Below are 27815 nucleotides of genomic sequence, written 5' to 3'. Positions count from 1 at the left end.
GGTTTAGATCACCAGCTGGGAGACCACGCTGAGTTCCTCTTCAGGCATTTGCTGTGCTGTACATCAGTCAGTACTGTGTCCTCATAGCACTGTGATGGACTCACAGGCCCCACAGTAGGAGAATGAACTGGCTAATTACACATCAGATGGTCTTTAATTTTTCAGTAGGTTTTTTGTGGTGGTTGTTGTTGTTGCTTAACTGTCCCTACACACGCACACATATTTTTTTATTAACTATTCCTTATTAACTATCCCTTATTGATTTAAACTCTTGAGTAAGAAGGGACATGCTAGTAAAACCTCAACTAAACTAACCATTATCTCCATTCAGAGAGGACTTTTGAGTTGTCCTTTGAATGTGATCAGACCTACAAGTCAGCTTTTAAAACAATCTTAAAATGTTTCAATAAAAAGATAAAAATCCAAGCTGAAACAGTTTCTCCAGGCTGTGCAAGCAGGACTGGCAGAGTCTGCTCTCCCACAGCCCAGGAGAACAAGCCAGACATAGCAGGCAGTGCAACCCCAGCTGAGGGAGGCAGCAGCAGAGAGCCCTGCAGGCTGTGCTCAGGTTTTCATAGGCACGTTTGCCACACAGGCAGGCACACACACACACACACACACACACACACACACACACACACCACACAATTAAAACCCCCAATTTGTATGTTGTCTACCTCCAGTTTGTATGTTGTCCTTAGAAAATCCTTCAGTTATCCTATGAGATACCTGATTTTATTAAGACCCTTCCTTCCTTCCTTCCTTCCTTCCTTCCTTCCTTCCTTCCTTCCTTCCTTCCTTCCTTCCTTCCTTCCTTCCATCTTTCTTTCTTAAACATTCTGTTCTTTAATTTTATTGTTGGATGTGGGTCTCGTTACACAGCCCAGGCTGGCAATGAGCAGGCAATCCCGCTTCTGCCTTCCGAGTCCAGAGATTTATAGGTGTGTGCCATCATGTTCTTGGGCATTTTTTTAAAGATTTATTTATTTGCTTTATGTATATGAGTACACTGTAGCTGTACAGATTGTTGTGAGCCACCATGTGGTTGCTGGGATTTGAACTCAGGACCTTTGGAAGAGCAGTCAGTGCTCTTAGCCACTGAGCCATATCTCCAGCCCTATTAAGACATTTCATACATTTGTATCATCATACTTTGTTCATGTTACACCGTGCAAATGCACTGTTTTCTCCCCCAGATGCATCCCTAAGGTCCCACCACCTCAACACTGCCACACTGGGGACCGGTGACAGCTGCATAGCTTAAGATGGCCGTGTTTGTCAACATTTTGCTGTTTTCCCAGTAGCACTTGTGAGGGTCTAGCTCTACTACATCCTTGCCAACACAGCATGGTCAGACGTGTTCCAGCTAGACTTGTAGTAGAGCGTGCCGCATACGTGTATTTTCTACTTGGCTGACCTGTCGAGCATCCTTTCATGTGTTGTGTTGAGTTACGAGAATCCTCTGTGCATGCTGGACACATGCAAAAGGGTTTATTGTTTTAAACTGCTGTCTTTTAAATATTTTTTTTTAACATTCATGAAGGCCAGTTTACCATTTTTTCTTTTTCTAAATATGCTTGTTTCTGTCATAAGAAACTATCTAGCCCAAGGTGTGAACATTTTTTAAAACATTTTTTTGTATAAAACTTGTGTGATTTTCTGTCTATTTCAGTGGCACATTTTAAAGTAATTTTTGTGTTAGGTGATTTGGGTTTGTTAGGTTTGGGTCAATATTGTCTCGTTTATTATTCAGAGGTACCTGCATGGCTGGTCTTGCTGTGTTGAAAAGGTTTGTTTCCCCTTTAAGTTGCCCGTGCAACTTTGCCAAAAATCAGTTGGCAAACAGGTATGGCTGATCTGGGCAGCAGTTCCAAGGTTCTTGACTCTGTTTCCTTGCAGTGAGTCTTGGAATTGGTCAGTACAGATACCCCAATTGTGCTCTTTTTAAAGTCTCAGTGGTCCTTCTGTTTCTGTGTGATTATTAATGCCAGCTTGCCAGTTCCCACTCAAAGTCTTGGAATTTTGGTTCAGATTTCTTGAAGTACTAAGGCATGTTGGAAGAGGATTGCTGTCCTAACAAATTGAGCCTTACAGTTCATGGTGGTATCTTTCCATTGTTTTGCTCTTCAGTTTTTCTTAGCAGTATTTTGTTAATTTCAATGTAGAGGACTAATGTTTGTTTTGTTTTCTTCAGGGTCTCACCTATGCATTGCAAACTAGAGTAACATCCAACACCATCCTGCACCTCCTTAGTTCTAAGAGTGCAGGTGTGGTCCACCACGAGTCATTTCTTTCATGTAATTTGTACTGCGTAAAGTTAGATTTTGTGGTGCTACTCAAAATACAATTATTTTTCTTTAAACAAAACTTTTTAGAATCATTTTGTGTTTAAGTTTTTGTCTGGGACCTGGTTTCTCTGAAAGAACAACACGTGCTCTTAACAGCTGATCCATCTCTTCCTCCTTGGGTTGCTACTCTTAATTCCACTTTATACTTACTTCTATGCCAATATGTAAGAATTCTGCTAATTTTTATTTAGTACATCTGCTTTTTACCCTGCAACTCTATTAAGTTTGCTTACTATTGTCTTCTAGATTTTCTAGAGTTTGCTGTGTATGCATGTGTGTGTGTGTGTGTGTGTGTGTGCGTGCGCGCGCGCGCATGTGCTCGAAGTCAGAGAACAACTTGCTAATGCTGTAGGGTTCTGAGTATCACACTTGGGTCTTCAGGTTTGGTTACAGGTCCTTTTACCAGTGAGCCTCTTGCAAAGCCCTGCTGAACTTTCCATAGACCCCGTCTCTCCTTTTGAAAGGGCTTTCTACTAATTCTGTTTCACTGAGAGGTTTTAAAAAATCATTATTAAATGTTGAGTGTTTATGAAAAACTTTTCTCTGAATCAATGGGAATCATGGTGTGGGCTTACTGCTTTATACTGTCAATAAAATATTGATTCATTTTCAAGTGTTTTATCCTCTTCATACACTATCATGATTCAAGCTGGGTTTTGTAAGTGGCTTTGCATCTGTACTCCCTAGGGATCCTGCTGTACTCTTATTTGTTTTGTGCTGTCTGGATTTTGTAGTAGGGACAAGGGATGAATAGCAAGTAATGTCTCCCATTTGAAAAAGTTGGCCTGACTTTTGTCTTGTTTCTTCCTTTGATGTTTGATAGACTTCACCAGTGACACCAGTGGAGGTCACATCTCTCTTTTCTGGGTTTTTCTTATTCATAAGGTTTTCTGTAACAAACACCAGGGCTCAAATGGTGTGTTTCTCCTGTGTACCTGCAGTGGCTGTAATTAACTTGTAAGAAGTCTGTCGTCTCCCTGTCACTTGTCAGCATTTCTAGCTTTCCTCTCAGTTGTAGACTTGGTCGGCATCATCTTCACTTCTAGACAATTTACATTGCCTGGGCAATTTTATTTAAGGAACCAGATTTTAAATTTCCTTTTTAAAGTGTCTTTCCTGTTTATATTTTTATGATTTGTTCTACTTCTGTTTCATGTTGCTTTTCTTTTTCTATTTTCTTTTTCTGCTTCATTTAATGATGCTGTCATCTACAGTTGTGTTAGGTCATATTTCTAGCTCTGCTGGTATGCAGAAATTTCCATTCTTTTTAAGTTAGGTTTCTCTCTCTCTAGAGAACATGTTTCTTCCCATGCCACTTACTTCACTTATGTCTACTTTTGTCTCATGGGGAGAATGGCTGACTGACACTGACTGACACTGACTGACACTGACTGACTGACTGACTGACTGACATTTACTCTAAAGACTCTTGTTATGGGGGATTTGGCACCTGCTAATTTTATTTTTTTGAGAGTTTATTGTATTTGACAATACACTTTTCTCATTATGACCAAATACCTGATAAGAGAAAGTTTTTACATTTGGGTGTGGTCACCATAGTATGGAGCAGCTAGCGACTGGACATCCTTAGTGGGGAAGTGAAGAGAAGACCGCCTGTGCTCACCTCACCTCCTTTTCACCCTAGTGCCAGCCACGGGCTGCTCTGAGCCATACCTAGGATGTGTCTGCAAGTCTTGGTTAATCTAGCCTAGACATTTCCTCAGATCATGCCTGGAATTTTGTGTCCGACTGACTGTAGATCCCTTCGCGTTGCAGTCAGTATTATCCATCACAATGTGTCATAACTTTAATTCTACCCTAGACTGGGATTGCACAGTTTCCACACTTCTCCAGAGAGTGCTGATTGTGTGTTCTCCTCCTATCTGAGTTACTTAGCTTCCTTCTTCCTCCAGCTTTCAAGGCTGTGTGCCATCCCGATTGTCTTATGAGCCTGAGAGCAGTGTCATGCGCTCTTGTCTGGTTTCTTCTTTCTTGTCTTCCCCACACTCCACGGTGCCGTTACTGTTTGTCCTCTTCTCCAGAAACACTGGATTTCTGTTGGAGTTTTGTTCTCTGCACTTCACCTCACTTCCTAGCTCTCTGTCCTGGGCTCACCCTGGAGCAAGGCTCATAGCGAGCAGAATTGTTGGAACTTGATTTCCCTTACAGCCTGCCCTGGGTAGCTAGCCTTGTCTGCTTCGAACAGTGTCGGGCCTAGTAAGGGGCCTGAGGCCCTGTAGCAGGCTTTAGATTATTTTTCAGACCTAATAATAAAATGGTACCTGGTGCTGTGCTTGCTTGTGGTCTCTGCTAGAGGCTGTGGTGGTACAGCAGACGGACCATGGAGTACAGCCACAGATTGCCCAGGCATTCGAAGGTGTGCAGGAGGCGTTCAGCCCCGTCCTTAGACCAGCTTTTAACTCCTTCATTCACTCCTAACAGTGGTTTAATTTTTATTAGATAGATTCCATAATAGCCAACTTATGATCAGTGGCCCGAAGAGCTCCGAGCTGTAGTTAGAAGTGGAAGAGAAAGCGTTATAGCCCAGATGTTGGATGCAGGGTGAAGTCAGCACTTGTTGAGTTGCCCTGCACAGACGTTCAGTGCAGGGAAAGTGGAAACAGCTCTCTGAAGGCTAAGGTAGGATGCCCCCTAGCATTGCTCAGTCTTTCTTTCTGTGAGCTCGCTCCACTTCCCTTTCTCCTTACAGAGAACTCCAGAGGATGCAAATGCATTTCTGTGGTAAACAGCAATTATTCTTAGGTTATTAGACAGGAACTGATATTAATTATACTTTGGCCATAAGAGTTCTGTCTAGTTTTGAGTCTCTCAAGGAGCTGTGAAATATTTGAAGTAAGGCATAACATTATATTTGTAAGAATGGTGTACATGAAAATATGAACAATAAATATAAGTTTGTTTAAAAGAATAGTATGCTTTTTAATACCCACATGTAATAGCTAATATTAAGAGTATACTGATTATAACTTAATTGAGGGCACCTCAGTTTTCCTCTCTGAAGTGGTTTTGGTAACAAACATTTGTTTCTTGAAGATTTATTTAAACTCATCTCTAAAATTTTCCTGATCATATTTCATTTTTATATGTATATTTCCAATGATTTTTATTTTGTGCTGTTTTAAGAGTTTTGTAATTTCTAGGAAGGTAGATAGATCCCTTTCCTCAAAATTTGTTGCTTTACTCTATACCAAACCTAGCTGGAAAAAAATTAGCATGTTTGTCTGGATTGTGTTTATACAAAAAAAGTTTAGAATAACTTAATCGAAGCTAACAAGTCACTGTGATTCAGTGTTGGCAAAGGTGGAGTAGGATCCTTACTTGCTTAGCATATGGGGCTCAGATTCAATTCCCAACACCAAGAGAAAGAAAAGTCCAGAATATTAACAAAAAGGAAAAAACATGTAATTACTTCATTAGTGGCTAAGAAAAAAAACTTATGAAAAACTAGCATCCACTCCTTAATAAAAACCTTAAGCAAACTAGTAGTCAAGAGAAACCACAGAAACATAATAGGGTCCAAAGCATGACAAGCCTCCGCTAAAGTGTAAAGTCCCACAGTCAGAGGTGCTGCCACAGTTACCTCTGCCACAGGGGCTCCGTACACCTAGGTTATGTGACGGATAGAGAAGGGATCTTTATTCCAGATGAAACCCATCTAGTAAACCTAAGATGTGTGTTTGCGAACAAAATGAAATGGCCCAGAAAGTGGTGAAGTCTGCAGTCTCTGGGCACAGAGGGCTTAATAGTCTGTTACTTTGCAGTGGACGATGAAGGATCTAGCTTACACATACGATTGGCATATTTTCTAGTGTGTGTAGAGTTGTTTCACTTGTCACCTGCACAAGCCTTGTATGAGAGTTGGGTGGGAGAACGCATGCTGAAAGCTTCTGGGATGACTCTTGTAGGTACATGGAGAGAATAGAGGGCCAGCCGCAGCCTCTAGGGAATTGTCATGTCCACTTCCACTGGACTGGCAGACCTCAGCTTAAATCTGGTGCCTTGGTGGCAGATGTGTTCTGTCCCCCTGCCCTAATCGGAAACAATGTATCTAGCACTAGAAAACAACAGAAGAGTCTGAGGAATTCCATAAAGCATGCATGGTCCATATCTGGAATGAGCAGGAAGGTAAGGATTAGACCTTACAGCAAAGAGGAGCTCCAGCCGTCTTGTCTGAATGATGTGAGAGGCTTCCACAAGCTTGGAGACTGCGGGTGTTCCCACAGGTGGCAGTTCAAAAATGGGAATTCTTTCAATTTCCCCGTTCCGACCACCCCACAGATAGATGACTACTTTGGTCTCTTCCCTGGGGGGAGAGGACTGAAGCAGCATCTGACAATCAAAGGGCCACCTTTGATTGCATGTTCTGCATGTGGCTGCATGTTCTGTATAGGGAAGGCTGCATGAAGGTGGTGGTGTCACATCCTTCTCGCCCTACCCCGCTTCTCTGCTGAAGATGGGTGGGGTTGAGGATGCTGACATTTGGAAGTGTCTGAGGAAGGACAAGTCAGTCTCCCTGATTGTCACTCCACATACATGCCTCCCAGTCAGCTTACTGCCTCACTGTTAGTGTAGAGGAGAGTCAGGGGTCTCGAAGAGTTGCACTCACAGCAGCCAGGCAGCCTGTGATAGAGGGAGGACCAGGTGGACCAATGGCGCAAGACAAGAAAAGTAAAATGCAAAGAAGCCAGACTTCTGAAGCCGTTATTTACTATAAAGAGGCAGAGTGCTAGGTAGGAGCAGGGAACAGGAAGGAGCTTGTGCGGCTTCTACGGATACTTGGAAGAAACTCCACACGCTGAGTTTAGGTGTGCTAAGTCAAGAGGACATCATATTTTAAATTTCTCTACACTCTTTTGCTGTTGTTGTTAAGCTATTGAGATGGTGTCTCCGTTTTACCTGGTTCCACTCTCTGGCCTTGAACTCTTGATCTGCTTCCTCTTTCTCATTGCTGGAATTAGAGGCACATGCCACCACATCTGACCAAATTTATCCAAAAATATTAATGAATACCTTTTACCCCTTTTGACTGGAAATGTACTGTAGCAAAATTACATTAGGTCTGCATAAGTTACTTTTGTATTGTTTTGAATAAACATTATCACCAAAGCATCTTATAGAAGAAAAACTTTATTTTGGCGTAAGTTTCCAGAGGGATGAGAATCATGAGTGCAGAGTGCAGGCATGATGGCTGGAACAGGAAGTGGAGCATTTACATCTTGACACACTTGGCAAACCATGCAGAAGGAGCAGAGTGGGAATTGGGGGAATCTTTAGACTCTGAAGTCCTGTCCCAAGTTACATATTTCTGCCAGCAAGGGCACATCTAACTCCCCAGTCATCACCAACTGGGGACTAAATCCACTCAAATTCAAACCCACCACAGGCAAGAAGAAAAATAGCCGTTAGGTCCGAGGTCTTTATTTGGGGCTTTGTTTCTTGTCCGCTGCTTATGAACTGATGCACTTAAGCCTGATGGGAAAGTTTGGAACCTGAGTTTGACATTTTGGGCAGGCATTACTGAATGAATAGTATTTAAATGTCTCTTGTGGTTTTGTTTTGAGAAGAGCTTCACGAAGCTCAGTCTGACTTTGAACACACTGTGTGCCTGGCGGGGGGGGGGGGGGGGGGGGGGGGGGGAGGGGCGGCCTTGAACTCTTGCCTTCACCCTCTAAATGCTGAGGTGCGGATCCCAGCAATGTGTATGTTGAAGAGTCACCCTAATACTGTGTGCACACATGCAGTGTGCGTGAGTTTGTGAGTGTGGGAGTCAGAGGGGCTTGGTGATGTTATTTCTCTCCTTCCTTTCTTCTTTCTGTAGATTGCAGGGATGGAGCTCAGGTTGTCAGACTCACACTGTTGGCTGGTGGGCTCTTATATTAAGTGCTGAATGAGAATCCTCAAGTAGTGGTGTATGGAGTCACTAAGATATGCTAAAATGTGTCCCAAGTCAACGCCAGATTAAATAGCTAGCCATGCAGAAGCTTCCTGTCACAGCCCACCAGCTTCCAGATTGTTTCTGGCCCTGAGAATCTATCCAGGGGATGAGAAAAGGGCCCTTTCATTGTGATTTCACTTGCAGGTGTGTACTCCAGCTCTGGTGTTAGTGTTAAGATTAACGACAGCGTGTTAGTGTGTATACACAGACCTGGAGTTTTCTTAAACTCATGTGTTTCATTTTAATTACAGGCGTCGTTCAGCAAGGTGAAGTACTAGAACCATGGCTCAGTTTCCCACACCTTTCGGTGGTAAGTTTTCAAGGTTTCTTTCTTAGGGTGTGGCCCTATTTTAAGACTTTACAATGATGGAAATTTTAGGTAAATTAATAGAGTTGAATTGGGCTAAGGTGTAGCTTAGGGGTAGAGCACTTGCCTAACATGCGTAAAATCCTGTGTTCAATCTTCATTACCACAAATCCAAACCAATTTAAATAGAGAAAATTACAGTCAACCCTCATCTTATACCCGGAGATGCTTTGGTGATTAGGGACTCGATTTTGGCACATTGGGTTGTTTTGAAGTAACTGTAAGGCATCTTAACCTCTCATTGCTGAAGATTTTAGTGTGTTTATTTACTAAATGATAAAAACTGTAGTACCATTACCAAACCTCTGAAATTTAGGTATACATTATAGCTATAAAATTTACATTGTCTCCACTTAGGCTGTAGGCAGCTTTTTATTCTTTGTTCAAATTGAAACCCAGATAAGGTGGGTGGCCCTTGCTCTGGGCCAGCGGGCCGCAGCTCCTTGCTTGCACTTGCTTGCACGGTCTTAAGGGATTATGTTGTACTCTTTCAAAGCCTGAATTTGAAGCATGCCATCTTTGCTGTTTGAAACACATCAGCCTGGTAACATGTTCTTCTGGTATGTTCTTCGTGCACGCCTTGTGTTTTCTTTGTTAATGCTGGTGTCTGAGCCCAGGGGCTGATGTATACTAGGCAAGCCCTGGGTTACACCTTCAGCCCAGACTCTTAACAAAGTACGCCACGCTAACAGGCGATCTTGGCCCAGCTGTGGACAAATGGCGTGGTTTGAGTGCCTGACTGCCCTATTTAGGCTCTGAGGCAGTCTCCAGCATTGCTAAACCCAAAACAAATGTGAAAAGCCGTTGCAAAGAGAATGAGAAGGCCCCATGTCCCATCCTCTGAGCACACTGATGGAAGTCTCTGGGATTCCAGACATACCTGCAGTCTTTTCCAGGTCGTCAGTTGTTTTGTGTTATTTGCTTTAGAGGATTTTTTTAGGAGACCAGGGACTAAAATGTTTAACTACTTACATCCATCCATCCATCCATACATACATACATACATACATAAATACATACATACATGAATACATACATACTTTGGTCATTAGTTTTATCATAATTTCATTCTTAGATGCAACTTTAGTGAGGCACAATTCCGACATCATGCAGGTGATACACTTTGACTGCACCACTTGGTGATGATCAGTACGTTTGCAAAGTTGTACAACCCTCACCAGATAGTTGAATGTTTTCATAGAATCTCAGAAGATTCTAATTGTGCTGCACCAACACCACCACCATAATTTTTTGTTATGCTCCTCTTAGATTTTTGTCATTTTTACCCATGACATTGTAGGCTCCTGAAGTAAGAATCAGTAACCGTAGTCTCTTAACTTTGTGTAGATAAATTCCTGACTTACTATGTTTTCATATAACTGTAGAGTTACAGGGCATGCTTACAGCACACCAACAGAACTTTAAAGTGCTGTGGACATCATGTGCCTGAACACCTTACTTTTCTTGGTAAATAGTTGTCTGTCTTGTCCTTGGACTGCAGGTAGCCTGGATATCTGGGCCATAACTGTGGAGGAAAGAGCCAAGCATGACCAGCAGTTCCATAGTTTGAAGCCGATATCTGGATTTATTACTGGTATGTATGTGATCACCATCCATACATTCTTACTGAGCAGCAGGAAATCTGTTATACAGAGTGGAAATGGACACAGTGAGCAGCAGGGCACTTAATCCATTTTGCCCCAATTGGGAACCTGTATGTTTGTGTTGTTTACTTCTTTTTAAAACTTTCTTGTGCCGGGCAGAAGTGGCGCACGCCTGTAATCCCAGCATTTGGGGGGTAGAGGCAGGCGAATTTCTGAGTTCGAGGCCAGCCTGGTCTACAGAGTGAGTTCCAGGACAGCCGGGGCTACACAGAGAAACCGTGTCTCAAAAAACCGAAGGGGTTGGGGGGGGGATTTTCTCCACTCAGTTCTCCCCTTCAGTCCTCCCATGATTTTCAGCAGAAGCTCAGCTCATCAGGCTCCCGGCCTTACCCAGAGCCTCTCAAACCTTTCACAGGCCTTTCCTGGCTCGGTTGTTTGGACCTTCCTTCTGGTGGGGATTGGCTTTAGTCAGAGGCTCACACTCTTCCATTAGGGTAGGAAGGGTGCCTTGGAGCAGAGTTCTAATCTTGAACAGGATCAGGAAACAGCTGACAGCAAACACTTTCTAAGGATTTCATTGCTGTCTCTGGAAGTCCCTAGTGTCCTTTTCTGTGACCTTGGCTGCTTAGTCACAGTTCACCAGTTCTGGGCAGAAAGTGGGGATCTGGGTTTCTTTCCTTGGAGGTGTTTTTAATTTGTGCACGCCTGAAAGATCTCCTGTTGACTGACTGGCAGAATTCTTTTCCACATTCTCACCCATTCTGTGTCATTACTAACAGCATCGATATTCAGAGTAAAAGCTTTGTCATTAACTGAGTCATCTGCTGTGTGTGTCTTGTGCTATGCTCTTACTGTAGTGATCCACCCTATACAATCAAGTATTACAACAGAAAGCTTGGGTTTTGGCTCTCAGGACACTTGGCTGTGCCTTTTAAAATCTCCACCCTCTCAGTAGCACCAGTCCTGGGGTAGAGCTCTAAACTCTGTACCTTAGGGGGATATTTGGCACCCAAGCCCTTGCATTAGCATGGGTAGCTCATCTTGTTAAACCACAGCTTAAAGTGAACGGTTATCCCCACAAAGACCCAAGCCCTTTCAAGTGCTTAGTCAGACCTTTGACCTTGCCTGGGGGCGGGGTCTTTGGTGTTTATAGCATAATCACCTCCTAAAAAATGTGGTTTTGCTGTATTAGGATTTTTGTTGGCTCCTGTTTTGTTTTTCCTAAAACCTTTCCCACTTACTTTACAGGTGATCAAGCAAGGAACTTTTTTTTCCAGTCTGGGTTACCTCAGCCTGTCTTAGCACAAATATGGTAAGTTGGAATTTTATATAAGCAGAATGTAAAAACAAAACACTGTTATGCTCTATTTATTTGGAAGTTCAGTTTCTTACTTTTCTTATGTAGACAGACAACATGCAGGCCTGGCCTGGAATGCAGTTACTTCTTACTAAAGAATACTTTTGCAAAGGCTGGCATGTGAATGGCTCTGCACAAAAGTTAAGTCGTAACTGAAATTTCTGAATTTGATAAGTTTCCCACTATTTTGTTTTGGCTTCGTGTATATCATTCACAGTTAATTTGAATGTCCCCCATTTCTTCTCTTCATTGGTTATTCCTTATCTTTCACTGTGTGAGAATTAGTCTAGATGTATTCGGTCCAGTGTGATGCTTCGTCAGTGCTAAGTGCTAACTCTTGTCACAAGCAGGAGTTTGGCCACGAGCGTGAGTAAGACAGGCGGTCAGATGTAGTTTTGGATTTTAGGTTCCCATCTTTGGGAGGCAGTGCTGAATTCTACTGACCTGAAAGAAAGTCTCATTTTTCTCTGTGTGGTTTCTACCCCGACTGTAACTCCATTTCCTGGGTGAGTGGGTGTTATGGAGATCACTAGCTGTAAAAAAAAAAGCACGGAATGTGTAGTCCTGGCCAAAGCACTTCCTGTGTGTGTGACTGGGAACCAAAGCACTTTCTGTCTGTGTGTCTGGGAACATATATTTGTCCCTTTTTGATCTCAGTATTTAATCCTGATGATTGGCATTTGTGTATTTTTAAATAAAGTTGAGTGTATTAGCAAACAAATTATACATGAAGGGTTTAATGTGTGGGCTGGCACTTACTCAGTGAGCAGCAGACAAATCCCAGGAAGGTAGGGCTTAGCATTAGAGATGGCCCTTCCACAGAACTAAGCTTTCCAGCTGCGTATTTGTCTCCTGAGTGACCAACGTGCTTGTGTTTATAAACACGCCACGACATGGGAAAGGCTGGCATACCACCTGTGGCTCCAGAACTCAGCATTCACTATTCTAGATTAAGTGCCAACATTATTCAAAACCATGGTCTGGAAAAGTAAAGCCTGCACTGGAAATGTAACTCCCATGCGCACACACATAGACAAACAGGCTTGCACACACAAACACACATACACCCCGTTGTGTCACATATTCAGAAGAACGTCAGAGTCCCATGCTGTACTGGGCTGTCTGCCAGCCTTCTTGCTGTCAGGCCTTTTGCCAGCCAGTCCTTCCTCAAGTGAGCTTGCTTCTGTGACACTATTCCAGTTCTAACTGCTGAGAGGGAGGGAGGGAGGGAGAGAGAGAGAGAGAGAGAAGGTGGGGGAGAAGCCCATGAGCAGGACATCCACAACAAGCAGATGCAGGGGCTGCGTCAGGTCAGTTGTGTGTCCAAATCGAGGTGCCCTTGTGTGACACCTAATGGTTCTGTAGCAGGCTTCTCTTGGGCTACCGCCTGGTGTGTTGTATTCTTTCTCTGCAGTAAGGCTGTTTCTAGAGCCTGCTTTTCAGGGTCCACTGAGGTCTCATTTATGAAGCATGCTAGCACGTGGGAGACAGATCAGGGCTCATGAGTTAGAGGCCAGTCTAAGCTACAGCATGGGACCTGATCTTAGGGAAGAAAACAAACAAATACCAGAGAACTCTGTTACTGGGGTTTGGACCCAGCCCCTTGGAGGCATGCTGCACAAACAAGCACTCACTGTGCCCCTGCACACCCATCCCCCACCTTGTGAAGTTTTATTTTGATGCAGAGCCCTGTTTACATTGCCTACCAGTTTCCTTGAATTTTGGTCTTTCTTCCTCGGCCTCCAGGGTAGCAGTGATTACCAGACTCTGTCCGCTCTGTCCTCTTCCTCTCACGCCAGGAAAGCATTTCAGTTGCCAAACGCTACCTGCCAGTTTCCTTCCCGCTCCTCACTGAGAGGGGTTTCTAGGAGCTGTGTCTTGGCCCTTGTCATGGGCTGGCATTACACACTCTGACCCAACTCCTTCAGGGAACTGAGCTCTCCCCATTCATGTTCTTCCCTGGAAATCTGATTGGGAGACATTAAGCATGAACAGGTTCTAGTTCAAGAGCCCAGAAGTCGGTTTCCTGGAATGCGGTTTCCTGCTCCTCTGTGTATATTACATCCCCCAGTTACAATTAGCTCTATAGCCAAGAGCAGACTGGAGAGAGCGGGAAAGGACACTTGGCTGCCACAGACGCAGAATTCTTCCTCCTCAGGTCCCTGCCCCCCATGGTCACCTGTGACAGGGCTAGCTGGTGAGCTTACCACCAGGTCGCCTGCTTGTGAAATTTCAAATTGCTTTTCAGAGATACTGACGATGACCTGAGTTTCAGTCCCTAGCACCGGTCTCAACTGTTCTCAACTGCCTGAAATTCTAGCTCCAAGGGATCCGACACCTGGTCTCCAAGGACACGGGTGTCTACATGCACGCTTAGATGCACACCCACAATTGAAAATAAAATATATCTGTTTTTAAAAAGTTAAACTACACTTGACATGACGGTGCATGCTTATATTCACAGCACTTTGAAGGGAGAAAAACAGGGAGATCCAGGGTTTTAAGGCCAGCTTGTACTACATGAGGTCAGCTTCAAAAATGAACCTCTGCCTCACAGGAAACAGACATTTAAAAGTCTCCATTAAGGAGATGGAGAGATGGCTTGCTGTTTAAGAGCACTTGCTGCTTTTTCAGAGGACCTGGGTTCAATTCCCAGCACCAAAATGGTGGCTCACACTGTAACTCCAGTTGCAAAGGATGCAATGCCCTGTTCTGGCCTCCAAAGCAGCAACCATGCACATGGTACATATATATATACCTGCAGCCAGATACTCATACACATAACATTAATAGTGAGGTAATTAAGACTCTCATTGAGACCAAAATCCAAAGCGGTCACCAAATGCCCAAGTCCAGGATGATCCTGCTTTTGCTGTTTCATTTCCTCTTTGCTCTCCTCTCTGCCCTCTCGTCTACAGCATCTACTCCAGAAGCTAGCCTCTCTGCTCTCTGGGGCAGGCCTCTCCTTGCCTCAGAACCACTGTCTTGGGGTGACTCCTTCCTGCAGTTGCAGAACCCACATAGCTGCTCACTATCTTGCTGGTTTCAGTTTGTCATCCTGCAAAATAGGTCCTGAGTTCACCTAGCTGCTCCTCTCCCGGTCATCCCCACCTCTCAGTAGGGGGTCTCTCCCAGGGCCTAGAGAATGCCAGATAGTGGGCTTGACCACTGAAACAAAGCTCCTGCCCTTCACTCTGGCCAGAGTCACCCAGCACCACCCACACTAATCTGATTTGTTCTAAACAAGAAGGTAGAGTCGAGTCTATTCTTAATTTCTAGATAATGCTCACACTGTAGCAGGTGCACCCAAAGGGTATGGGGTGTGTGTGTGTGTGTGTGTGTGTGTAAATGTGTGTAAGAGAAAGAGAGAGAGAGAGAGAGTGAGTAAGTGAGTGTTGTTAATGAGTTTCCAAACCGGTTTAATCTTCCTCATTGCGTGGACTTGCTTTTAGTCAGTGGGCACCACATGGCAGATGAGGGTCCATGGAGCATCATTAACAAGGTTCTGAAAGCCAGGCGGTGGGGGTGCACGCCTGTAATCCCAGCACTCTGGAAGGCAGAGGCAGGCGGATCTCTGAGTTCGAGGCTAGCCTGGTCTACAGAGTGAGTTCCAGGACAGCCAGGGCTACACAGAGAAACCCTGTCTTGAAAAAACCAAATCCAAAAGAAAAAAACAAGGTTCTGAAAGCTGCAGTGTATTCAGGGTGCACTGTGAATTCTCCAGTCTGCTCTTCATTCACTATTTTCACCTAAATCACCATGCCTTGTTACTTTTTATTAAATATTTATTTATGTATTATATGTAAGCACACTGTAGCTGTCTTCAGACACACCAGAAGAGGGCATCAGATCTCATTACAGATGGTTGTGAGCCACCATGTGATTGCTGGGATTTGAACTCAGGACCTACAGAAGAGCAGTCAGTGCTCTTAACCACTGAGTCATCTCTCCAGCCCCCTTGTTATTTTTATTGTTGTTTATTATTGTGGTTAAATGCAGGCACAGAATGTATAATATTTTGTGTTTATGTGTAGCTTATTTCTTCTTCTTTACATTAACAGTAATCTATAAACTACTTTAATTTTTTGCCTTTCTCACTTAATATATCCTGGAAACCACTAATCACTTGTTCCTCATTTTCTTCTCAGCACATAGAGCCCGTCATGGTGGCAGGTGTGCTGTCACGGTGTCACAGTGGCAGGTGTGCCGTCATGGGACGTGCCGTAAAGCTTCTGCCCACTGTCCCGTGTTTCCATATTAGTTTGTTTCCATGTACTGTGATTTCTGATAACATGGTGATTACAGAAAACACTGCTGTGAACAGCTCTTAGCCATGTGCTTTTGTTAAATGTACCTTCAGAGTCAATCCATAAGCTGCAGTTGCTGGTTCTGTGTAAATGATTATACGGCTCTCTTGCCTCTTGGAGTTGTCATTTTCCCACCAACAGTATGTGAGAGTGGTGTGTGATTTGTTTTATTTGTCTAAATCAAACAAGTATACCATTGGTGTAACACTTACTATTCTATTTCTGTGATAAAACTCTGGTCCTTCTGGAAGGGCTGGTGCTTTGTGAGCTTGTAGTCTTACAGGGATAAGAGCCGTCACCATCACACTGGGGAGAAAGGGCGGCCAGCGAGGGCCACAGCAGCAGGAGCAGCTGAGGGTTCATATCTTTAACCACAAGCAGGAAACAGAGAGCACACAGAGGAGTCTTTTAAACCTCAAAGCCCACCCAGAGTGACACATTTCCTTCAGCAAGGCCACACCTAAGCCTCCTCAAGCAGGGCTGCCGACTGGACCAAGTGTTCCAGTGCCAGAGACCATGCGGGCCATTTCCCATTTCAGCACCCGCCTGGGTCCGGCATCTTGCTCCTGTCTCAACTGCCCCGGGTTGGGTACCACTGCTCATCCATGGCTAACCTGATCCCAGCGTCAGTCTCCAGAGCCGTGTGCAGCAGTTGTTGGCCGGGTTTACCATACACTTTTCCTTGTGACATAAATTTGGTGTCAATATTATCCAGACTTACTTTGGGAAGAAGTTCATTGGAGAAGTAACCCAAGCTGGATATGAAAAGGCTGACAGAGCTAACATGTTTGCTTTGCCAGAACCCTTGAGCAATGGAATGGCACTGCTCTGGGGCAACAGCTGGAGTCTGCTGTGCTGGGAGGGAAGGGGAGGCTTGAGCCTTGAGGAGCTGTATCCAGAACTTCCTTTGTTAAGTCGGGGGGAAAAGTCTTTTTGAGACCTGCAGACTTGAGATTCAGCCATATATCAGACCTGCTTGGTGCCTGAGTGTGAATCCCCAGGGCTAACCTATTCCAATTAAATTCTTATTTAAAGGCCTCTTCTTCCTTAACCCATTGAATTTTTCTAGTTTCTACCCAGAATGCCTTTCAGGAGGAGAGGTGTGGGGGTGGAGGGTGGACATCTGCCTGCTTCTGTATTTAAATGTAAATAAAACATGCATGTTACTGTTACTGGGAACTCTTCTCTCCTGTAAAGCATTTGAAATAGCTGAGCGTGTTAGAAATACTTTGCAGAAGAAGCAAAGATTGTCACCTCGCTTGTGTCTTTTAAATCTGAATGCTATTGCAAACTAGAACAACTCTGGCCACCAGGTCCTGCCGTGAGTGTAGATGCAGAACCCTAGCAAGTAGACTTTCACAGTGTGAGTTTCACAACACTGTGACCTGTGGGAGTTTAGGCCAGAGACACAGTATTCATTCAGGATCCTGAGGTTCTGTCAGCATTGGTATTTATTTCAGTAGATAAAGGCCAAAGCAAAATGTCATTAATCCAGAAGATGTGGATTAAGACTTGAAAAACAGCTAAGCTTCCTAGTGACTATGGCTAGCTCAGCATCAGAGTTCTCATACAATATAGAAGAAGCAATAATAATGCTAACAACCAGTCAGTGAACCAAGAAACACACTGTGTGGCATTTTGGAGCCTGTAGTCCTCCTAACACTTAGGTCAGGAGGAGCAGGAGTTTATGATCATTCCCTCTATAGTGAGTTGCAGGCTAGCCTGGGCTACCTGCAACCCTGTCTTAAAAGCAAGTAAAGAAATGAGTAAGACATGTTACTAAGCAAATGTCCCAACTAAAAATCATTCTGAACAGTAAAGTACTCAATCCATTTCTCTAAACTAAGAATTATGTGCACTCAGTAGTATCTTTATATCTGAAGAGACTGGAGAAGATTGTTAAAATATTGCAAAAGCAAGAGAGCGCCCTTTGCTTCTCTACTTAGGTCCTAGTGGTTAGTTAGTGGTATGCTTAGAAGTTTGGTAGTACAACTTAATGTAGCATGAATGACTAATCAAAATTTGTGCATATGTTTGAGTCAGGGTCTTTTGAACATTTAAAAATAGATATGCAGGTAAATATACTACTTATGATTCTGGTAAAAATGATAAAATTTCATGAGCACACATGCATTTGTGTATATGTATAGGTGCACGGGTGTGACATGTGTCTGTATGGGAGTCAGGGTAAACTTTGGGTTTTGTTCCTTAGGAACTGTCTACCTTGGTTCTTTATGCTCTTTTTATGTGTATGTATGTGTGCATTGGTGTAAGAATAGGCCTGTGTGTGTGTTTGTATGTCTGTGTCTTGAGAATCCAGAATAGGGTGTCAGGTTCCTTGGAACTGGAATTTTTATCTGTGTGACTGTTTTCCTAGTATGTATATTAGTGCATCATGTATCACATGTGTACAGTACCTGAGCAGGCCAGAAGAGGGTATCAGATTCCCCCAAGAACTGGAATTACAGACAGTTGCAAGCAGGTGCTGGGAAGTGGGTCCTCTGCAGGAGCAGCCAACAGTCTTAGCAGCTGAGCCACTGCTTTAGCCTCTGCATTGTTTCTGCTCCTGAGACAGGGTCTTTTACTGGGATCTGGGACCATCAGTGAGGCTAAGATAAATAGCCACCCCCCACCACCCCCGGGGCAGATGTGCCTGCCTCACTTTCCTGCAGAAAGAAGAGAATCACAAGCATCCACCATCCTGCCTGGCTTTTTATATAGGTGCTGGGGTTTCAGGTCCTTATGCTCATCCTGCAAGCTCTTGCTTGACTATCTCAGCTCTCTCCAGGACCAAAACCAGTTCCCTTAAAAAGGAAAAACAGAACATGCCACTAAGCTACTGAGACCAGAGCAATCTCATTGACCTGGGGTTGTTTCAGCAAGTTAATCTGGCAACGTCTCACGTTGTAAGAATACTTTAGTGCATAGCAACATGGAGAGAATGAGATAATTAATATGGATTGAAAGAATGCTGTGTGTCTGGAAGAAACATGGTTGATCATGGACTGACATCCCCCCCAACACCAGTGAATTAAAATTAGGTTAAAGATCAGAATGTAACAAAAGGCCAAAAATTGATAAAATAAATATTTTGTGAATACAGTATATACGTTCTACATAGCAAAGATCCACACAGAAACAGTAGACTAAATTTTTAAAACCCAACTAATTAAATAGTTACTTTTAATAGCAATTAAATAGTTACTTTTCTGTGTATAGAGAATGCTTCTAAACTGGCAAGAAAAAGAAATATAATCTACCAGAAAATTTGGCAAAGTTTAGAGCAAGCAGTTTGTAGAACAATCAATCCAAGTGTGCAGGAAGTGTAAGGAAAGTGAAGTGCAGCTGCAGGAGCAAAGCCCGAGGTGTCTGTGTGTGTGTGGGGTGTCGGTGAGTGTGGGGTGTCGGTGAGTGGGGGGTGTCGGTGAGTGGGGGGGTGTCGGTGAGTGGGGGGGTGTCGGTGAGTGGGGGGTGTCGGTGAGTGGGGGGGTGTCGGTGAGTGGGGGGGTGTCGGTGAGTGGGGGGGTGTCGGTGAGTGGGGGGTGTCGGTGAGTGGGGGGGTGTCGGTGAGTGGGGGGGTGTCGGTGAGTGGGGGGGTGTCGGTGAGTGGGGGGGTGTCGGTGAGTGGGGGGGTGTCGGTGAGTGGGGGGGTGTCGGTGAGTGGGGGGGTGTCGGTGAGTGGGGGGGTGTCGGTGAGTGGGGGGGTGTCGGTGAGTGGGGGGGTGTCGGTGAGTGGGGGGGTGTCGGTGAGTGGGGGAGGGTGTCGGTGTTCGGGGGTCACAATGGGCCCCAGCTCAGCTGCAGGAACAGGGCAGCTCCAGGTCTGCGAGGGTCATGATGACTCCTCTGTGTTATTTTCCAACATAACTGACTTCCACAATCTTTATCACTTTCAGAGAGCTTCAATTTTTATTGCAGGCCATACATATGCTTCATGTTTTCATTTGAGGATAAAAGAAGAGAGGTGTAAAATGTTTTTTATGTTGTTGTAAGTTTGCACGGTTGGGTGGGGAGCGGTTTCCAGTGCAAATCTCTGTTTCTCTGCCTTCTGCCTCCTTTCCACTGAAAACTTAAAACAGATGGCACTTGTCCATGGGTGCTTGAAGGTCATTTTAAAACAGCAAGCACTCTCCTAAGCACAGTTTCATGTTGAAAGTGCAGGGCAGGGTTGTAAAATCACAGCACAGTAGTGTCCAGACTAGGATATCATGCCCCGCCATCCCCCGTGGATGAGGGACAGCATGGAGTAAGTGGAGTTTAGTTGAACATCCCTAGAAATCACACTGTTTCCAGATCCCAGTTTAATAACATTTAATTACAATGTAATTCATGAAACAAATTTACTGTTTGGAATTACCACATGTAATTCAATGGTTTGTAGAACTGTCATGGAATTGAGTCACCACTATTCCTATCCAATTTTAGAACTTTTAAATTAAAATAAAATCTCTTAAAAAGTAAGAAATCTTCAAATTCGACTGAAAGTTTCTCAGTGTCTCCATGGGTAACAGAGTGCAAGACACCACGTGGTCACGTGACTTGCTGGGCTTTAGTGCCCCCACCCCCACCCCAAGCAGGTGAGGATGCTTCAGTTTCCTTTGTTCTCGACTGGGTAAAGGAGCCAGTGATTTCAAGTTCTGTGAAGTGGTGCTGAAGGTTCTTTTGTGGTCTGAGTTGTCTTGAGACTGTCTGTGCTGTTGGTTTGCAGGGCGCTAGCGGACATGAATAACGATGGGAGGATGGATCAAGTGGAGTTTTCCATAGCCATGAAGCTTATCAAACTGAAGCTACAAGGGTATCAGCTCCCCTCCGCACTTCCCCCTGTCATGAAACAGCAGCCAGTGGCTATTTCCAGTGCACCAGCATTCGGTACGTCTGAAATTACTTGGTTCCTATATTTCTTTTGTTGTTTTAAAATGGATATTTTGCCTTTTCTGTCCTCAGAAATAGTGACATTCTCAGCTAGTGTTACCTAAATATTGACAGCCTTCAGAAAGATAGCGCTGTTTCCCGTGAACCCAAGAGTAAAGGTCACCAGGTGGAAGAAGAGCTTTCCACCCGTGTTTAAGGACACGCGTGTCTCAGCACCACGGCTCTGTCTCCTGACTCTTCACAGTACTCCAGTTTTCCAGAGTCTTTGTTTTGCCTTGTGTATAAATAGTTCCTTTGCATTGTGATAACTCAGTCCTTTTTTTCTTTGTTTGAGATTATAACATTTCCCCTTCCCCCTTCTCCTTCCAAACTCTCTCATATACCTCTCCTTGCTCTCTTTCAAAATCCTATCCTCTTTTTTCATTGTGTGTGTGTGTGTGTGTGTGTGTGAGTGAGTTCCTTCCTTCCTAAGTATGTAAATACAGCCTGCGTAGTCTGCATAATGCTATTTTCATACACTCTTCAGGGCTAACCGCTGGGTAACCAGGTAACTCTTCCTTGGGGAAGATGACTTCTCCCACTCTCTGAATTCCGTAGTTGCCTTAGTAGTTATTTAGGATTGAGGGCTCCTGCCCCCAACCCACTTCAGCATGTCATTGTCATTGTCCTTGCTCAGCTCCTGTTTAGGCAGTCATGTTGGTAGGACTGTCCAGGTGTAGCTCTGACATTTCTGGGACAAACAGTCTCATAGAAACTCCTTGGCCCTTGAGTCTTCCCACCTCTCCCTCTACAATGATACCAGAGCCAGCCTTCCATAATGGACAGAACTCTCCAGGAGATGGGTCTCTTGGCTAGGCTGCACAACTCTGCATCTGAGTGCACAGAGTTAGTAACAGTCTTCCCTCTGTTGCAGAGAGGAGTTGCCCTGACGAGGGGGAGGACTACTAATCTAGGGGCTGAGGACAGATGTTTAGAATGTTTAGAGTTTAATAACAAGGCAGCTCCCGCTTCTTCTCCGGGATCATGACTTCGTCAGCTTTGGGTGACTGTCTAGGTTTCCAGGACCAGGCATGATTACCTCCAACTTCGTGAGTCTCAAATCCAGCTAGGGAGCTGTCGGTTCCCACCCAGGTCTGTGCCACTTGTGCATATATAGTGTTACTGTGTCAATTCCTGTCACCATTGTGGTTTGTGAGTATCATAGTTAAGCAGGACCGTTGGCCACTTTGCTCCTTTGGAAGCTTGCGTGGTACCTTCTGGCACCCGAAGGTTCAAAAACCTCAACGTAGTGCTAATAAAGTTTCAAAGCAGCCTGTGAGGAACATTATAAATTTAAATCATAGTACTATATGTCTTTATTTTAGGGACCTTTGGCCACAAGGCTGGTTTTCTAAGGGGAAGGCATGAGCTTGTGGAGATTGTTAGGTGAGTAGGACAAGAGTTGATGGGAAGAGACAAAGCTTCGCATGAGCGCAGTCTAGGAGGAGCACAGTAAGCAGAGTGACAGCACAGGACAGAGCCACTCGCCTCTGCAGCTGCAGTTCTTAGCCTGCAGCTCGCCAGCCTGTGCAAGTAGACTTTGCACTGAATCCTGGAACGTACTTGCAGCTAATTGTTCAAGAATTATGAGTTAAAGCATGTTTGGTTTTCTTTTGGACTCCTCCAAAAGGGAACTGCAAAGTGGAAAAATGATCCATTTTAAAAAAAAAAATGTTCCATTTCTTTTCCCCTAAATATGGGTGCAGTTTTTTTCTTTGACACTGAATTTGCTTTCTCTTTTTGTGCTCTGTGACTTTCAGTTTTGCAGACATTGCTGTTCTTTTGAGGCACTTCTAGACCCACAGCTTAGTGTTTTACAGGTGATTATATCTCTTGAGCTGCTACCAAGGGAACCCTGGCCCTGCCCGCCAGAGCCGCTCAGCCGGCATCACTCTGCCTTAGGCTCCTTCCTGCGGCTTCTCCCCTTGTTCTCAGCTTGATTGATCAACATTCTTGATTTAAGGAGGGAAAACAAACCACAGGGGCTTAAAAGAAGTTGAAAGTACTGGTGGCTGTCAGGTTACTTGAGGACCCAGGTCTTCTGGTGTTTGTAGGTCCACTCCTCTCAGTGGCTGCTGGATGGTGATTACAGTGAACTCATTAGCCTTGTATGCTTTGTCTTGGAGAGGAGTAAACAGCCTTGTTGTTGGGTCGGGATAAGTGCGGTGGGTTTGGTGTCAGGGAGGTCTATACAGTGTTTTAGGAAGGGAGTAGTGTGGTGAAGGCACGTGGGCTCATCTCAGTGTGCTGTGCTGTGGTGGTTTCAGTAGAAATGCCCCCATAGATTTGTGTGTTTCAATGCTTGGGCACAGGGAGTGGCATATTAGGAGGTGTGGCCTTGTTAGAGGAAGTGTGTCATTATGAGGCAGGCATTAAGGTCTAAAATACATCTAGTCTCCTGCTACCTTCTGATCAAGATGTAGACCTCTTAGCTCCTTCTCTAGCACGGTGTCCGACATGCTTCACACTAGTTGATAATGGATGAAATCTCTGAACCTGCAAGCCAGTCCCAGTCACATGTTTTCCTTTATAAGAGTTGGCATTAGCTGGGCACAGGGAGGCAGAGGCAGGCAGATTTCTGAGTTCGAAGCCAACCTGGTCTACAGAGTGAGTTCCAGGACAGCCAGGGCTACACAGAGAAACCCTGTCTCAAAAATCCAATAAAAAGAGTTGGCATGGTCATGGTGTCTCTTCAGAGAGATGGAAACCCTGACTACGACATGTGACATTGAAGCTGTGCTACCAGGGAAGGCACTATCAATGGAAACAGAGTTCCTGTCGCCAGGAAAGTGTTTCAAGAAGTGAGCGAGCCACTGCTTGAGTTGTTCCTGAGAGGTCGGGCAAGAGCAGGAGAGGGAAATGGTGACTGAACTTGACCTGTGGGTATCTCAGTGATGTCCATGTGAGTGACTGAGAGGTCATGAGAGTCGCTGAGATCAGTGAGGGCTAAAGAGGGCTTGCCTGTGCGAGATGGGAAGGTGGGCTGAGAGACTCCAGCACTGTACAGAGCAGGGCCGCATAGCGGGAGGCTGAGAGACTCCAGCAGAGCCCAGTGGGTACAGGATTCCAAGAATTAAGGATGCGCATCATAGGATGGCATCCAGATCCAGCCTCCAGTAAATATACTTAACCAGAAAATCAGTCCGTGGTCAACAGTCCTAGTACTTGGGAAACAGCGGCAGGAGGATTGCTGCAAGGTCAAGGTCAGCCCAGCCTATATAGTGAGTTCCAGGCCATTCAAAGATACACAGAGAAACTAGTCTCAGTGGACAAACAACATACTCATTTGGTGAGAGGAGCATCGTCTTTGCAGTTGGGATGTTTTGCTTTTGTTGGCTTGTCGTGCTGAGGGACCAACCCCTGGATCACCCTGTGGCCCTGGGTAGGTGTTCTCCCTCAGCTCTCAGTGAGGCTAAAACAGATGAGCTGGGAGTGGCCGCGTAGGCTTATAACGCCAGTTTAGAGGTGAAGACAGGATTGCAAATTCAAGTCCAACCTGGGCTGCAGACACGGTCTCAAAGCTGCTTTTTTTTTTTTTTTTCCAAATGGCAAAATTGTAATATAAGAGTTTAACATTTGGAGACTTACAGGATGCTTTTGCCAGTTGGTGTGATCTTTTTTTAAAAACTGTTAACCTACTTTTGTGTAGTCTTTTTTGGTAACATTTTGAGATATTATAGGTTTTTCTCAGCATCATTTTCAAGGTTACTTTGCTGCTTTATTAAGATGAAGAGTTTGTAGAGATGAGGTGCCTTGGAAGTTTGCCATTGTCAACGTTTTGGAAGTCTTAAAAGATTTAGATTGAGTGTAATACAGCCATCAAAAATCTGGAAACAAGCTGAGCGGTGGTTTAGCTAGGAACTAACTCTGGCTTTCACAAGCCTGAAAGTAAGTTACTAATATAAAACCTACACAGGTAGCCGGGGGAAGGTGGGAAGGCCCACACCTGTAATCCCAGCACTCTGGGAGGCAGAGGCAGGCAGATTTCTGAGTTCAAGGCCAGCCTGGTCTACAGAGTGAGTTCCAGGACAGCCAGGGCTATACAGAGAAACCCTGTCTCCAAAACACACACACACACACACACACACACACACACACACACACACACACACACAAAGTAATCTGGAACCAAATTAACCAGATTTGCATTGATAGTAGTCGACATAAAATTAATCTGATTCAGGTGGGATGTATGGTAAGGTGTTGATGGTGGATGTGACCTGTAAACCACCCTCTAGATGTCTGTAAGTCATAAACTTATAACAAGTGAGAGCATTTCTTCCCTTTGTTGTACTCTGAGTACTTATAAACATTGTTAGCATCATTTGTCCAAGTGAGAGCTGCACTTGGCGTGTAGCTCAGGAATAAAACACAGTTAGTGTGCTCGTGGCCTGCATTCATTCCACAGCCCAGGGGTGGCAGATAGCAATTGGAAATGCCAAAAGAATCGGGCCTTTTTTGAGAAAGGGTCTTAGTTGGCAGTCCAGGGACACGCCATGCCACGTGGGATGGCATCGAACTCCTGATGCCTTCAGCTTCTTGAGGACGGAGAGAGCCTGATTTAAAAAGTACAGAGGTCACGGTCACTGTAAGGAAAAGGAGATGCAAGGCGAGGGGCAGAGTTCAGGGAAGCACCGTGAGAACTGGAGTCTGGACCACTGGAGCTTTTCAGAGCTGAGCAGGTGCCTGGCAACTATTGCTCCACACATGGGAGGGCTGGGCGGAGCCCCAGGCCAGCTGAGTGAAGCTCGCAGGCTCCTGCAGCAGCAGGCCCCCCTGCCTCAGTGATTTGCAAAGACACTCAGAGTCGCCTTCACACACACACACACACACACACACACACACACACCCCTTCCACACATTGTGAACATGGGGGAGAACTGTAGGCAGGAATCCACATAGTGAATGTGTTGTCACAGTGCAGGAGGCAGAAGGTAGAACACTGTCTATCTGGTGTAACTGAGTAAGAGAGAAGCAAAGTAGTGTTGCTAAGAAACTAGATCCAGCCAGTCTGGGCACTGTGTGCCTGAAAGCCTCTGAGTACTGCAGATGGGTCTGCAGAAGGCCTGAGAGATCTGGAGCAGTCTGGTTTCCACAGCCCCCCATTCCCACTGACTTATCTCGTGTGTGGGGTCCTGGGTTTGATCTCTAGCACCACAGGGGAAAAGAAAAAGAAGAAAAAGAAAGAAAAGAGACCAAAACCCCAGCTCAGCCAGATGCTTTCTGTGCACAAGCCCATAGCAAGGTACAGAAAGCAGGAGCAGAGGCCAGTAGGAGTGAGCATTGGCCCTGAGGCAGGGGGAGATGGGGAGTGGGAGCAGGACCAGAATACAAATAAGCAACAGAGGGTCGTCCCACACCAAGTTATTATTAGAAAACACTGTAAGCTGAGGCTACTCCACCCCAGTGGACCGCGATGCCATTTCAATCAAGCCGTGGGATGCTGTGGATCTGATCCAGGGCTCAGAGGGGCTTAAATATCGCAGGCAGGATTCAGCAAAGAATGAACATCAAACCGCTGTTCTAAAAACAAAGGCAAAACTAGAAGCAACGTCAGAGATACTTTTCTGAAGAGAAATAAAACCTTTTTTAAAATTAGAAGAAATGGAACAGTAGGTATAAAAAGGCCAGAGAAAGTGGCAGATACGGAGATAAAAGAGTTGGATTGGGATTCATGAGGAATCTCCCACCTGGGAACAGAGCAACTGTGCAGCAAATGCAGGACCATTGTCTTGAAGTGGAAGGTTTGAAAGAGTGCCCAAGAAGACCAACCTGAAAAGACCAACCGTATCGGAGCACCTCAAAGAGGAAAGCATGCGATTCATGAACAAAAATAGAGGATGTTGACCAGAGTGTTTTGTTGCAAAAGAAAATTGAGTAACATATTTAAGATTCTTAGGGAAGGACTGAGGCAAGGATTTTTAATATCCAAAAAAACTGATTTTCAAATGGAGCACAAACTTTACCAGCTTGTGAGGTTCCAAGAGGTACCTGTTACTTCTCTTGTCTATTTATCTGTCCACCTACCCATCTATTCTGTCTATTCTGTCTGCCCATCTTTTTTCTCTGTCCACTGAAAAGATCCAAAATAGTGGCTGATCCCAGCAACAGTGGCACCTCAGACTGTGGACTAGGAATAGCATTTCCTGCTATAGGAAACCAGAATTTCTTGGGGAAAAAAATTCTGATTCTAGACCTCTGACATATGAACCATCTGTGATGGACTTAGAAGGTGTGTTCTTTGATAATGGACAGTTCAGAACTGTCAAGGGACAGTAGAACAGTAACGGACCACCCTGGGGAAACTGTCCTCCCCAGGAGGCATGTCAACAGTGATGTGCACGATGTCAGGCTATTCTAAAGCAGTGTCTCTTCTGCTCAGGCTGGGCTTGAACTCCTGGTCCTCCTGCCTCTGTAACCACGCGCTAGGATTATGGGCACGCGCCACCGCACTTGGCTATACTTTACAAGAACATTGTGCCTTAGGAAAACCATGAAGCTCTTAAAGTAGAGACAAATAAAAAAGATGAGAGCGTTTGTTTTAGCTCCAACTTCATTTGTTGGGTAGAACATATTCATAAAGATATATTTCTCTCATTAAGTATTTGGTTACTATCTGGTGTAGTATATTTTGAAGGGGCAGGTAAAATGGCTGATTTGTTACTTCCCTTTATATTTAGAACCTTTTAAAATTTTTTTGTAAAATTTATTATGTTTTAAGAACTTGCAAATAGGCTGCGCAGTGGTGGTGCATGCCTTTAATCCCAGCACTTGGGAGGCAGAGGCAGGTGGATTACTGAGTTTGAGGCCAGCCTGGCCTATAGAGTGAGTTCCAAGACAGTCAGTGCTATACAGAGAAACCCTGTCTCAAAAAACCAAAAGAAAATAAAAAGAAAAGAAAAGAAAAGAAAAAGATAAAAGAACTTGCAAATAAAAATAACATGCAGAAATTAACCAGACCCAAA

The 27815-nt window shown here is 44.6% G+C and overlaps 1 protein-coding gene across 9 annotated transcripts in view; it reads left to right on the top strand.

Moving 5' to 3' along the window:
• Nucleotides 1–27815, top strand: part of Itsn1 (intersectin 1) — a 178681-nt gene that overhangs the window by 39932 nt on the left and 110934 nt on the right. For all 9 annotated transcript variants that reach the window (XM_052158677.1, XM_052158676.1, XM_052158682.1 and 6 more), the window contains exons 2-5: nt 8556–8614; nt 10173–10265; nt 11524–11587; nt 20648–20808. In XM_052158677.1, the coding sequence (XP_052014637.1) occupies nt 8587–8614; nt 10173–10265; nt 11524–11587; nt 20648–20808 (346 nt within the window). In that variant the 5' untranslated portion in view covers nt 8556–8586. The remainder of the gene's footprint in view (nt 1–8555; nt 8615–10172; nt 10266–11523; nt 11588–20647; nt 20809–27815) is intronic.

The sequence above is a fragment of the Apodemus sylvaticus genome, chromosome 15 (assembly GCF_947179515.1).
Source record: "Apodemus sylvaticus chromosome 15, mApoSyl1.1, whole genome shotgun sequence".
NCBI lineage: Eukaryota > Metazoa > Chordata > Mammalia > Rodentia > Muridae > Apodemus > Apodemus sylvaticus.
This window is presented reverse-complemented; position numbering and strand designations above follow the sequence as displayed.